This window comes from Nuphar pumila, chromosome 12 (assembly GCF_984573655.1).
Source record: "Nuphar pumila chromosome 12, dmNupPumi1.hap1.1, whole genome shotgun sequence".
Taxonomy (NCBI): Eukaryota; Viridiplantae; Streptophyta; class Magnoliopsida; order Nymphaeales; family Nymphaeaceae; genus Nuphar; species Nuphar pumila.
This window is the reverse complement of record NC_143260.1, coordinates 46,793,583-46,807,422: the sequence shown is the minus strand read 5'-3', so window position 1 is coordinate 46,807,422 and position 13,840 is coordinate 46,793,583. Positions and strand designations below refer to the sequence as shown.

The window sequence follows — 13,840 nt, the reverse complement described above, 5'->3', positions numbered from 1 at the left end:
GCCCCTGGCGGTGGGGGGCAGCGCCCCCCAAAACAAATTTTTTTTTTTGGGCCTTGTATAAATTCTTTCTTTTTTCTCTCTCTTGTAACTGTCGAAAAAGTGCAATAAAGTGTTTTGTTTGATCGTGACACTCATATGTTTTCTTCGGTTGTTTCTTGCTCGAAGATTTTGTAACACTCTTTTTTGCAATTTTTGTTTTTTTTGCTACGCAATTTTCGTAAATCACTACTCGAGTTAGCGATTTTTCATTTTTTTCGCTACGCAATTTTCGTAAATCACTACTCGATTTAGCGATTTACGAAAATCGCATAGCGATTTGCCATTGATTTGGCAGGGAAGTGGGTCCTGTCGGAGAGCACGACGCTGAAGGTTGAGATGAGGACCTCACAGTGCCAGAACCTGACGAATGCCCGCCAAGACTTGAGGGTGAGAACGCCTGTGTTGAGCAGCGTTAAGGTGCCCTAGAAGGCATAGCCCTGATGGAAAGTATTGCTGACATAGGGGTAAACGGATTGTACTTTGAAAAACTCCATTGTAGGTATACTGGAGGAAGATTCAGTTATAGGTGTCCCTCGAAGGCGACAGAGGGGCCGTCTGTTGCCCACTGAACGAGGGCAGCATTCCAGCCACTGTTAGCAGAAAGAGGACGATGATCACCATAGGATTGCTGGCTCTTTGTCTCTCTTAATACAGTGTTTCACGAAGAAGGAAGAAGAAGAAGAAGAAGGAAGAAGAAGAAGAAGAAGATGATGACAAAAAGTTCAAATGGAAAAGAAAGAGAGAGTGTTTCAGGTTTGTTTCGTTGTTTGGATTTTGAAGAGTTAACATCATCCTCGACTTTATTGATGGAAGATATTTTTATCCTTTTTTTGAACCATCGTTTCCCTTTTTTTGAATGAAGAACATTTTTGTCATTTTCTTGAATTGTGACGAGAATAGCAAGAAAGGGTACTTAAGTCTTTGCAACTGCATCATACTTCAACGTTAATTGATGCTGACAAACATGAAGATACAAGCCCCATGTCCTTACATACGTTGCACTCATTGAAACCCCCGAGCACGCGATATAGCTAACGACCGTCTTCTAGGGGGAGAACACACACCACCCTCTCATAATAAATTGATTCATACAAATTTAGCATCAAAGGGTAAGCTTGCAAACCAGCCTCCACTTGGCTTGCTGCCATCCTCAGGTTGCCGGCCCAACTGAGAGAACCATATGAAATAACAAAAGAAAAAAAAAAGGTAACCCAGATAAGGAAAGGAATCCTCCACCAAATGAAAGAACGAAAATCATTGTTGGTTGCTTTCTACGAACGAGAGATGAGTTTAGTGTACAAGAACTCGTTCCAAGTGTCAGGCAGTCCCGGTAGGCACCAGTGGATGCAGTCGGCGTAAGTGTCGGGATCGGCTTTCTGCTCCGCCGTCAGCATCTTGCCTTGCCGGATCGTATAGACCGACGTGTGCGCGTCTTTCCGGTACTCCGATAAGGTCGTTATGTTGAGGAAGAATACAGGCGCCCTCATCGAGGAGGTGACGTTCGTGGCCACCACCAAGAGTCGCCGGTCGGTCCCCACGTCTAAGTTCGTCATGTTCGTCGACACCGGCATTGTCTCCAGCGCACACTTTATTCCATTGGGATCGTTCCAATCCATGCTCCTAGCAACAACATTAATTAACGGAAGTGAGTTTTGATTTTTTTTTTTTCGATGAAAAGAAAAAATGTGGTAGCCTGGATTAAGCATTTTACTTTATATGGAGAGGAGACATGCTGCTAAAGAACACCTTGGTTCTTTGCTCATCGATATTCTCATCGATCCACTTAGCCCACGTCCTTAATACCCTCTCGTATGCTATCGGCCTTTCGATCTCGTCGTACTCTGTGGACCCACTGTCAAACGATCCTCGCCTATTATTTTGTTTTAGAAGAAGAGAAAGAGAAGAGAAGCCAAATTTAGTTTCATTCCTATCAATATTAGGACTAGACCCGTATAAGCACATAATTGGTTACTATGAAAAGACTTACAAAACTTTCATCTTGAAAAGACTTACAAAACTTTCATCTTGAATGTGTTCATCCACCAGATATAGGTATTAAAGATCAAAACATCGATGCCCCTCCAGTTCTCTGCATGTTTTCGGATAGACTCGGGCATTATAATCCGATTCAATATGCTATGCATCGTTGGATCATCGGAGTTGGATTCCACCAGGAATGGTGCCCAATAGAACTCCACAGTTGCGTTGTATTCCTGCATCGGCGCACAACAAACTTTCAAGTTATGGCCATCAATATTTCTTTGCTTTTGTGTCTGCGCAAACTAAAAGGCCCCACACAAACATGAGATACCTCTGCTCTGAACACGGAAAGCGATCCAGTTTTGTTCAGGCTTTTCTTCCCGGGAGGTACGACGGACTGAACGAGGCATACCATGGACTCCCATTGGTTTCTATTGAGCGAGTCTCCCACAAACATGAGCCTTTTGCCCCTCAATTTCTCTAGTAACAGCCTCGCATCGAACCTGATCACAGATGAGAGAATCTAGCCTTCCGATCCGTCTGCGATCTAATTTCACGTAAAGCGGATTCGAAAGAGAGAGCATGGAAATTTAAATACCTGGGCATTGAGCATGAACGGGGCTGCCACCTCCAGTTTTGGTAGAGTGTGTCCTTTCTCCCATTTCTGACGCAAGTCACTTGGGCTGTCAAGAACTCACACTCGCCCTCCTTGTACAAAGGATGGGACACATTGTCGAAAACCCATTCCCCATCAAAAAGATCGCAATCTTTTGGCATATCGTAAACAAACTCTTTCTCCACTGTTGCCACTTCTGCTACTCGCTTCCCTTCCTTCTTCTTCTTCTTCTTCTTCTTATCCTTATCCTTCTTCCTTTCCTTCATAATTTTCGTACCTTCCCCGTTGTCACTGTTGTAGCCTCTTTCTTCGTCAGTCTCGGCGTCTCTTTCAAATATCGTTTCTACTGGTTTTTTATCAGCTGGCTCAAATTTCTCATCGTATTGAGGCAACAAAATAGTTGAGGCTTTGTTGGTGGGCTTCTCCTCATGAACGTCCTTGAATTCTAATGTTGTCTCCTCCTGCAAGGTGCCGGAAGCAGCTTGTGGCTCGTCGTTCTCTTGCCATGTTTTCTGCTTCGAGAACGGAAACTCTGCAATCGATTTAACGTCTTCGTTGTACATGAATGCTGCAAAGACGAGAATGGAGCCGATGACAACGAAGACGGAGACATTGTTGCTCCTCCGATGAATATGCTTCATTACCGTTCCGTCGGAGCTGGAGAAACTGCCTTTCCTTCTCGGTAGATACATGAAGACAACAGCTCGAATGGAATAGGAAGATGAGGAAGACAAACGCTGTAACAAATAGTTGAGGGGACGGAAGGATTAGGTTGAACGTTTGGTGAAGTGGGGCCGTCATGGGACAAACCAGAGAGAGAGAGAGAGAGAGCTGCTGCTTTCTTTTATCTTTATTCTTCTAATTTACTCCACTATCATCTTAGAGATTAAAAATGATTAACTACACCAACAAGTGTTTCGAGTACGTATAATGAAAGTTTCAATGACGGGTCGACCAAACAGAGGGTCAACAATTTTTTTGCCATTAACTATATGCTCTTTAATTTCCGCGGTGGGTGGGTCTCTTCCCTTTTTTAGAAAAGAATTCTTGTCACTCGTGTTTTAAAATTGTCAAATGAGTGGGATTATCTGCCTACTACTTAAGATGTTGCTTGTTCTCTGACTACAGCTATAGAATAGCATTGTTTATCTTTTGAATTCATACCACATCTTGCTTATGCTGAAAAAACAAGATAAAGGAAAAACAAGTTTTGGTATTTTGGTTGCACTATAACAAAAAACAATCAGCGGCTATTTGTACACTGGCCAATCAGAAAAAATGCCACTGATAAATGGAAAAGCGGCAGTTTGGGCTATAGGGTACCTACAGCGTCAGTTCAAAACTTCGGCTAGCTGCCGAATATATGCCAAATAGACAGCTGCAGTTCGAGACTTCCGCTATACGTAATATATTTTTTTGGGTCCAATCTTCTCGAGCGGGAGGGCTCCCTCCCTTCTTCTTTTCATTCTCTCTCAAACTGAAATCCCTTCTTTTCATTCCCAGTCGCTGCCGAACGCCCTCTGCTGCGTGCGCCTGTCGACAGGTACCTCTCTCTCTTGTTGGTGTCGGTAATGGCGAAGGATCGCCTCTTGAGGCTTTGTTTGGGAGCGCTTCCAATACCTGATGCAAGTGATCCAAATGGTTATGCGAAACTGATATCTCAATGATGTCTCACAAAGAATGTATTCAAAATTAGCAAGCAGTATCTGGCTGATGTCTCACTGAAAATTAAAGTCCAAGCATCTAGATGTTGAGTGTTGACACCTTTTTTCCTGTTTGCTTCCATTTGTGTGTTTGCTTCTATTTGTGTATTTCTTTGTTTTAATTTTATGTTGATTTACTTGCAGAAGATCTTTTGCATTGTCTCTCCAAAAGGAGAAAACCTCACATAAGTTTTCTGTTGCTTTTTTTTTTGCTTGGGATTTTACACAATTGAAGGAGGTGTGACTGCTGGTAGCATTTCTCTTGTGCCTTAAGGTTGCAGCATTTTTGTGCTGCATATGTCTATGGTCTACGTGCTTTTCATTCCTTGTTTACTGTGTACCTCAATTGATTTGCCATGAAGGATGGTTGTGAATCCATCCTCAGCCAGTCTGCTTGCCTGATAACTAGATAGATGGCAGTTTATGTTTCCAACATATATAGAAAGAGAGATTAACTTGTGAGGCGGATGCATATTTTAGGTTTCTGTGAACTATAAGTTGTTCTATAATTGTTGTGATTTAGGTAAAACTAGCTTCAGCCTTATGTTTATCTCCTAGCATAGTTGTTGATTTATACTATTTTTTCTTCTCAGCTTTGGTTTATGTGTGATTTTTGTTTATTTCTTCACTTGGAATCCTCTACCATGCAATCCTCTTCGTTAGGCTTCTCCCTTACCGATCTCCTCGATTCCCAGGTCCGCGAATCTCTCTCTCTCTCACCCACAAAGTGTATAGATCGTTGCTCCCCCAGGGGCATATTGGTTCCCTGAGTGTGTGTTATGGGCTAAGGGCCCTTCCCCAAGATCTCGGGTCTTGGCTTGGTTAATTTTGCATGATAGGATTCAGACTCATAGTTATTTAAAGAAGTTGGGTTTTCAGTTTCCTAGCTGGTGTGTACTTTGTCAAGCTGCTGAAGAAACTAATTCTCATTTATTCCGATCTTGCCCAATCTTTGTGGCCCTATTTAATAGGACGTGGAGATCTCCGACCGTAATTGTTAAAGAGGAGTCTTTTGCGCTTGATATGCTCTTGGGCCCTATTGAAATTAGACGATGCAAGCGGTGGAAACTGATTTGGAAGACATGGTTGCTTACTACTTGGTGATTGGTTTGGATGGCACACAATGATGCTACTTTCTGTCAAATTTCGGTCATCTTTAATAATCTTGTCCATAAAATCTTGGTTGATGTATATGTGATTCTACGTATGCATCTTAGAGACCTCTCATTCTCTCTGAACAACGTTCACTCATCAGTGGTTTCTTCTAATCCTGCGGATCCTGGTTGAGCTTGGCTTTGTTGTCTGTTGTTATCTATTTGTAGTTTCTTTTTCTTTAGCTTTTTATTTTTCTATGTTTTTGTTTTGTTTTCTATATTGTTCGGTTCATGGGTTCAACATTTTGTTGGTCTTCATGAGTGATAATGTCGGTCTTCTTTCGACCCTCTCTCTCTCTCTCTGATTTTAGATCAAATTCTTATATTCTCATTTCCCTTGTTTGTTGGGTTTGAGTGCAGACATTGGGTTCTCAATCACTCTTGTTGCCATCCTTTATGCCCCTACACACCCACTTGAAGTCTATCTTTCTAAGTCTCATTTTTCACTATATGACTTCTGTTTCTTGTTGTGGGGCATTCTCCTCACTATTCCCCTCTAATGTTCTCTCTTGTTTCTTTTTTCTTGTCAAGCAGGGCTTGTTGGTATCAACAACTGGTTTTCCAGCGAGGAGTGACACTCACTTCAGAGACTCAATTTTGGAGGTGGACGTTCAAGAAGAAGAAGCGTATATTCTGAGAAATCTTCCAGAGACATGAATGAGCAACAAAGGAAAGGTGGGGAATTGAGCAGAAGGGATTCGAGAGATTAGATTGATAAATGCAAGATGGTTTCAAAGTTTGTTGCTTCAGAAGTGGCTTGTAGAGTTTATATTAGTTCTTATATACTCATTTTTATGTTTCTAATTTATTTAAAAAACTAATATATTGTTAGTCTTTTGGTTGAAATATATGGAAAAGAGGACAGATGGAGCAGTGCTTGGCAGAGCTGAATTTTTTGGGATGACACACACATCCGGATCCTCAGACAAAAAAAAATTGTATGTATTTTAATTTTTTGTTTTTTTCATATATCATATTTGACAACTCTTATTGCAGGATGAAATAGAACAAAGACTGTCTCAACTTGTGTGGAATAGGTTCAACTGCTTCTCAACTATGGGGTCCTCAATCAAAACAAGTTTAATATACACGACTTGCCACTGAAGCATCAAAAATGGTTGCTGAAGTTAAATCAAAGCTTGATAGCCTACAAACGGACTTTGAAGAAATGCATAGAACAAATCTATAAATGCAACGAGATAATGATGAAATGCAAAGAGCTAATAAAGAAGTGAAGACGACTAACAGATCAATGAAACAACAAATGCATATGTTCATGAATATAATTATATCTCAATTTAAAGGCACACAAATGTTGGACTTCATGAATATGACGACAAATCAATGTGGAACACTTTCTAATCAGGTAACATTCTAATGTTTTTATATTCTTTAATGATAGAAGGATTATATATATAAATATATAGTTTAGAATTAATTCTTTCATGTATTGCTATTAGGTTATGGAGGGCATGGACACGGTGGATTGCTATGCAGCAACAAAGATTTTAGATCATTGTACAAGACTATTGGTTGGATTGAATGTTTTATCATTGTACAAGCTATAGTCTGAGAACTTTTTTGCTAGCTACAATGGAACTTTGATTTTTTGGCTTGAACTCTTGGAATGCTTTTGTTTTGTAGCTTTCTCGTTGGTTTGATTATCAAAGTATTCCTGTGGTTGAATTTTGAATTTTGATGGGGGCAATTGATTAGCAAACTACTTTTAGAGAAAACATGATGATTTGGAATTTGTTTCACTCAAAGATATTAGAGAACACATATAGCTGGCTGATTCTAATTTAGTTGTTATTGTGCTTCAATCTTCTAATTCTAAGTAATTTTTGCACATGCACATGCATTTAGCCAATTGATAAGGAACTCTGGATGCTTCTCACCCCAGTTGCTTTCTGTCACGCACTTGGACATGTGATGACCAATGTCTCTTTTGCTGTAGTTGTTGTTTCTTTCACACATACTATCAAAGGTATGGCTTCCGACCTAGTTTTTTGCAAATTGTTCTGGAATTCTTCTTCCTCATGCAAGTGTTTTCATTCTTAATTTGTGTATTAGCAAAGAAACCTGCTTTAATGAAGCAATTTTTCAAGGTGACTTAAGGTGTTTGCACTTGAAACTAATCAATTGCCTATTCAATCTATAGAAGAATATTAGCAACCATGGTAGTAATGCTTTCAAGTCTGCAATATATGAAGTCAAAGAACTTGATGTGTCGAACTTAGTTGTCCTTCTGTCACAACCGTGGTAGTAATGCTTTGCAGAAGCTGGCCAGTTTTCTCCAGGTCTCATGTAACAGGACACGTGGGATTGTACGATGATAAAAAAGATGAGAGAACCATGGCATCCATACTTATCTTGCTATTCACTTGTACAGATTTATCCCTTTCAAGAGCAATGGCACAGATGGTGATGAATTTTTCTTTGCAGTGTGTTATATTCAGAGATCAATTGATAGTACATTGAATACTTTTTCACATGGAAACTTGTTCATCATATTTCTTTTTCAAGATTTCTAGTGTATTGCATGTTTAAGGCATTTAAGGGATATCCTGGACATGTAAATGTTGTTCTGTACACGAAACCCGAGTGTAACATCTAAAATTTTTCTGAACGAATGAAGATCTTTAGCTTCACATTGCAGTTCAAATGTTTTTAAATTCAGATCAGAATGTGCATTTTGCTCAGTCAGATTAATACATTTAGTATTTTTATGTATTATATTTTTTACAACCAATTATTTAAAAAAAATGTGTAGGTGGAAATAGCGGCAATTTACAAACTGCCACTGTTTGTCTGATAATGAGCATGGTTTTAAAATCCGGTGACTCGTGACTTAACCGGGTAAAACTCAGTGACTAACGGGTCATGCTAACTTTATATTTTATATAAAATATATAAATATATGTATATTTTATGATTATTATCTATATTTTATAGTATTTTACCAATATATTATATATAATATACATTATTTGATTTTTTTATAATATATTTACATATATAATCATATTTTTATATATAATATATATAAGATTTATATTATATTTTATATAATACATGTAATTATATATAAAATATATTATATATGTATATATATGCATTACTCGCCCATGACTCGACTGAATTTTGTTAAAGTCGAGTTTGACCTTGTTTTTAACCTGGTGACTGGGCGATCCGGGCCAAGTCACCGGGTCAACCAAGCAAGTTTTTAAACTATGATAATGAGCAGTCAACATTGGCAATTTGTAAGAGATGCTATAGGGTACCTACAAAGTTTAAACCACTACAAGGAAAATGCGCATTTGCGACAGATGATATACGTCGCTAATCCATCATTGAACATCTTTGCGATGGATTTTGCGATGGATTTTACGACGGACTAGTGACGTATATCATCCGTCGCATAACCCTAGTCGCTAAATTGCGACAGAATTTATCTGTCGCCACTCCCTCACTATGTTGCGATGGCTTAGAGACGGATCATGTACGTCGCGAATTCATCGCTAAATGGAGACTGATTTGGTTATGCGACAAAATATAATCTGTCTCTATTTTGTCGCTAATATTTATCGATGGCCATTAGTGACGGATTACATTCTGTCGCAAACTGATGACTATTTCAAATTGGCGACGGAGTAGCGACGGACATTATCCGTCGCTAATTTGTAATAAAATTTATTTTTTTTTTAAATATTTTGAAACTCGAGAAAAATTTCTCGTACAATTCATATATCCTGCTTATAAAAAAATGGTACACATAAAACATACATACAAATTAAACACAAATGCTAACTTAAGCAAACTTTAATAACCAAATACAGTCCTTGCGAAGTTATAATTAGTTACAAGTTTGTCAAATAAATTAAACAAAAAAATATAATCCTCGCCAAGATTTTGGGCATCATCTTCATTTTCTCGATCTGCCCCTCCCTCCATGCCTCTATCAGCTCCTCTACGCTGATCATCTCCAGCATCCTACAAAAGAGAACCAAAATGTTAGTATTTATAATCAAAACATAATAAAATAAATTATTTTCAATCCACCTAATATAATGCAATAAAGTAAATGACTGAATGACACATAGACTAGTAATAAACTGAAGCACATTAACAAAATTATAAGGAAAATTTTATAGTAATTAATCATGCATACCTGACAGGCACTTGAGCTCATGTTGAATGCAGATGAAGTTCCTCTGTTCTGAAAAAAGTTGCATAACTCATTACGGACAATGTTGTGAATGGCTTGATTCAAAAAGTGTTGCATTTTTCCCTCAAGACGCTGACAGACACCATCTTAAGATATAGTAGGGTCAATAGGACATTGGGAGTTGATGCTGGCGAGAGAACTCTGTGAGCTCAGGCTGCAGGAAGCAACGACTGGTGTGGTGTTCATGTTACTCCCAAACCCGAACACACGACCCTTTTAGGGTTCACCTGTAGCAGTCACCCATGTTGCAGAATCAAAAGACAGATGTTGAGTGGAGTCATTGTCGTATCGCTGTATCATTTGTTGCTCGTATGACTCCTACAAAGTAATAATTAGAATATGAATTAATAATTAAGAATTACAATGTTTATGATAACACAATTCAAAGTAACTTGTATATTACAATGTTTATTAATACAATAAATACATACCGTTGTCGCTCTCGCCTTCTCTGATATAAAATCTTCTGTGTTCTTACGTTTATGTGTTTCAACAAATGCATCCTTGTAAGGCACAATGTCTCACTTTTCTGCTTCCTGCAATGTGACATGATATAAAAAATCGATTAATAAGTATGCAGAAATACTTACAAATTTGACAATATATATATTGATGACTTACCATTTTCTTTTGGTGGCTCTCCAAAGTCCTAGATTCACCTGTGTGTAGATGTGTATCGGGCATCGTTGCTCGGTTTTGTACAGTCTTTACTGAGTGGTTTTGAAAATCATTGCTCGCCCACTTGTCGCACATGCCCTCCCAATAATCTCTCCTGACAGTAGCCGGTCCATGGTCGTTCCACTGCAGTGGATCATCTATCCTACCAGCTGCTTTTTTTGTTGCAGTCTTCATATTGTGCAGTATGTCAGCAAATTGATTGGCAGCCAGCTTCTGCCACACTACCCTCGCGTCCTTCTCCTCATTTGCACTCGTGAAGCGATAGGAGGCCTACAAATACTTTCAGAACGTTAGCACACATAAATAAAAAACACTGCTTCTTATGATAAATGATCACATACCATGAATTAGGAAATTAAGCTGTCCAACACCTCTCTCGGGTACTTTTTTCATTGCGCTACCGGTCCTGGAAGATGATGTAGTAATGACTTCATAATTCCTTGTATTACTTCTTGCTACTAAAACCTTGCACTGCACATGAAAAGATACACATTAACAATCGACCGTCAATATACATTTTTATAAGTTAAATATTGAACAAGTAACAATGAAATACTTACGATCGACCATCGATATACACTATTTGAATTACTTATCATGGGTCACACTGAGAAGACCCTACATTCGGCGTAGGTGGGTCATGTGTAGGCGAAACAGCACCTACAGAACAATGAGTTAGAAATTCACACAATGTACATTTCAACTAATCAAATATATAATTATTTAAATGATATACCTACCGAAGGAGCCCATGAAGATGAAGGCTCAGACTGACTACCATTGGGTGCTCGACGAGTGTGTCCTCCACAAACCATATTCTAACAAATAAAAATATACTGGCAATACATTCAAACATTGCAATACATTCAAATCAATACAATACACTTCAATACATTTTAATCATTCGGATCAAATTGAAAAAAACTTCATGCAAGACAGTCAAATATTGCAATACATTCAAATAATTCTAACACGTTACATGTGCATTCAATTCATAACTCTATACCTATCGAACGTACATAATTAATTCAAAAAATATTTGAGACATGTAATACATTCAAACATTACAATACATTTCAATATATTCAAATCAATACAATATATTTCAATACATTCAAATCATTCTAATCATTAAGATCAAATTATAAAAAACTTCATGTAAGACATTCAAACATTAAAATGCATTTCAATATATTCAAATCAATACAATACATTTCAATACATTCTAATCATTCAGATCAAATTGAAAAAACTTCATGCAAGACATTCAAACATTGCAATACATTTCAATATATTCAAATCAATACAATACATTTTAATACATTCAAATCATTCATATCATTCAGATCATTTAGATCAAATTGAAAAAAACTTCATGCAAGACATTCAAACATTGCAATACATTTCAATATATTCAAATCAATACAATACATTCAAATCTTTCTAGTCATTCAGATCAAATTGAAAAAAAACTTCATGCAAGACATTTAAACATTGCAATACATTTCAATATATTCAAATCAATACAATACATTTCAATACATTCAAATCATTCTAATCATTCAGATCAAATTGAAAAAAACTTCATGCAAGACATTCAAACATTGCAATATATTTCAATATATTCAAATCAGTATAATACATTTCAATATATTCAAATTATTCTAATCATTCAGATCAAATTGTATTATAAGTTGTATTTTACTAGCTCGTGAATGATTCATCATCACTTGTCTGACTTTCATACTCTTCTTCTTCTTCTTCCTCTTCCTCCTCCTCTTCGTCATCATCTTCTTCTTCTTCATTTAGCGCCCATCCACTTCGTATATCATTTGGATCACATTCTTCCATGCATGTGCCATCAGATAATAAAGATATGACATGCATACCATATGCGACATCACTGGGTAGAAATCGACGGTGACAATCAAACCAGCATGGCTTCCTTCCATGCATCAATCTAAACAATTTTGTATCCTCCATGCAATACGGACATACTAACCTCTCATGTGTGCTCCAACCAGATAACATACCATATGCAGGGAAGTCACTAATTGTCCATAGAACAACAACCTTCATATTGAAGTTTTGTTTTTTGTGGGCATCATACGTGAGAACACCGTCATCCCACAGTATTTTCAGTTCATCAATCAATGGTTTCAAATATACATCAAGATTTTGGTCGGGAGACGTCGGACCATGGATCAATAGAGACAAGAAAAGATTTTGACGCTTCATACACAAGCTTGGAGGAAGGTTGTATGGGATGACAAATACTGGCCGACACGAGTATGGGGTTGATCTACCCCCAAATGGATTAAATCCATCTGAACATAAACCTAGCCTAACATTTCTCACTTCCAAAGCAAAGTTCTGATAAGTACGATCAAAGTGCCTCCAAGCTTCTGCGTCAACAAGATGTGTGATCTTATCTTTATCATGTCGGACTTTATTTGCATGCTATATCATTTGTTTAGCTATCCTCGAAGACATATGAAGATGTTGCAATCTAAGGGTGAGAGAGAAGTAGAAAAGTGACTTATATGACACTTTTTTTTACCTTGTACTATCAATTTTCTTTGTCTTTGGCTTGAACCGAGGATGTTCACATGATTGACATGATCTACTTTTTTCTTGATCTTTAAAATACAACATGCAGTGATTGAGACAAACATCTATCTTTTGATGTAATACCCAAAATTTTTAATGATTTATAAATTCTGAAGAAAATTCAAGTTTTAATTTTTATTTATTCTGAATGTGAATTATAGTTAAAACCCTTATTTTTATGGTTAGTATTGTTCAAAGTAAAGATCTGAATATATATTTAAAATCCTGATAAAATTTTGTTGAGGCTTGTTCAAAAATCAGAATTCAGGGACATTCTAGTCATTAATCAAATTGTCAAAGGGTAGCTTAGTAATTTGCCAATTCAGTGGCATTTTTCGGTAAAATACCCAACTATATAAGGTCAAAATAGTAATCTTTCTTTTAGGATATTTTCAGGGAATTAATAAAATTGTCAGGGACGAAAATGGTAATTTACCATTTTCAATGGCAGGCTATGTAATTTATTGAACTACAGAAGGACACTCAAGTAATTCTAAATCTCCTATGGCATTTCTGAAAGATGGAATTGAGCCAAGGTTAACTTGGGTATTAAAAAGTAGCAAATTGAATAAAATATATTAATTTATAATATTTTAATCTCAGACCATGGTTTTAGAAAAACCACTGGCCCAAAACCATGGACAGGCCATGGTTTTCCAAAACCATGGGAGGACAAGTGTCACTCCTCAGTGAGGAGGTGACACTAAGCCTCTCTCTCTCTTTGACACTTGTCAGAAGAATGACAAGTGTCATTCAAAAATTAATTTTTTAATTACTTTGGTGACAAATGTCACCAAAGTGGGCCCCACAAGGGGGGGCGACCTCCCTTCTC

General features: G+C 37.5%; 1 protein-coding gene across 1 annotated transcript; it reads right to left on the bottom strand.

Annotated features, from left to right (window-relative positions):
• Positions 1–1,310: 1,310 nt before the first annotated feature.
• LOC149820876 (xylan O-acetyltransferase 1-like) lies at positions 1,311–3,276 on the bottom strand. Its single transcript, XM_089981858.1, has 6 exons — positions 3,150–3,276; positions 2,618–2,822; positions 2,351–2,522; positions 2,053–2,252; positions 1,751–1,909; positions 1,311–1,659 (listed from the first exon to the last, which is right to left on the bottom strand). The coding sequence occupies exons 1-6, from the start codon at positions 3,274–3,276 to the stop codon at positions 1,311–1,313; spliced, it is 1,212 nt and encodes a 403-aa protein (XP_089837984.1).
• Between the last annotated feature and the right edge of the window lie 10,564 nt (positions 3,277–13,840).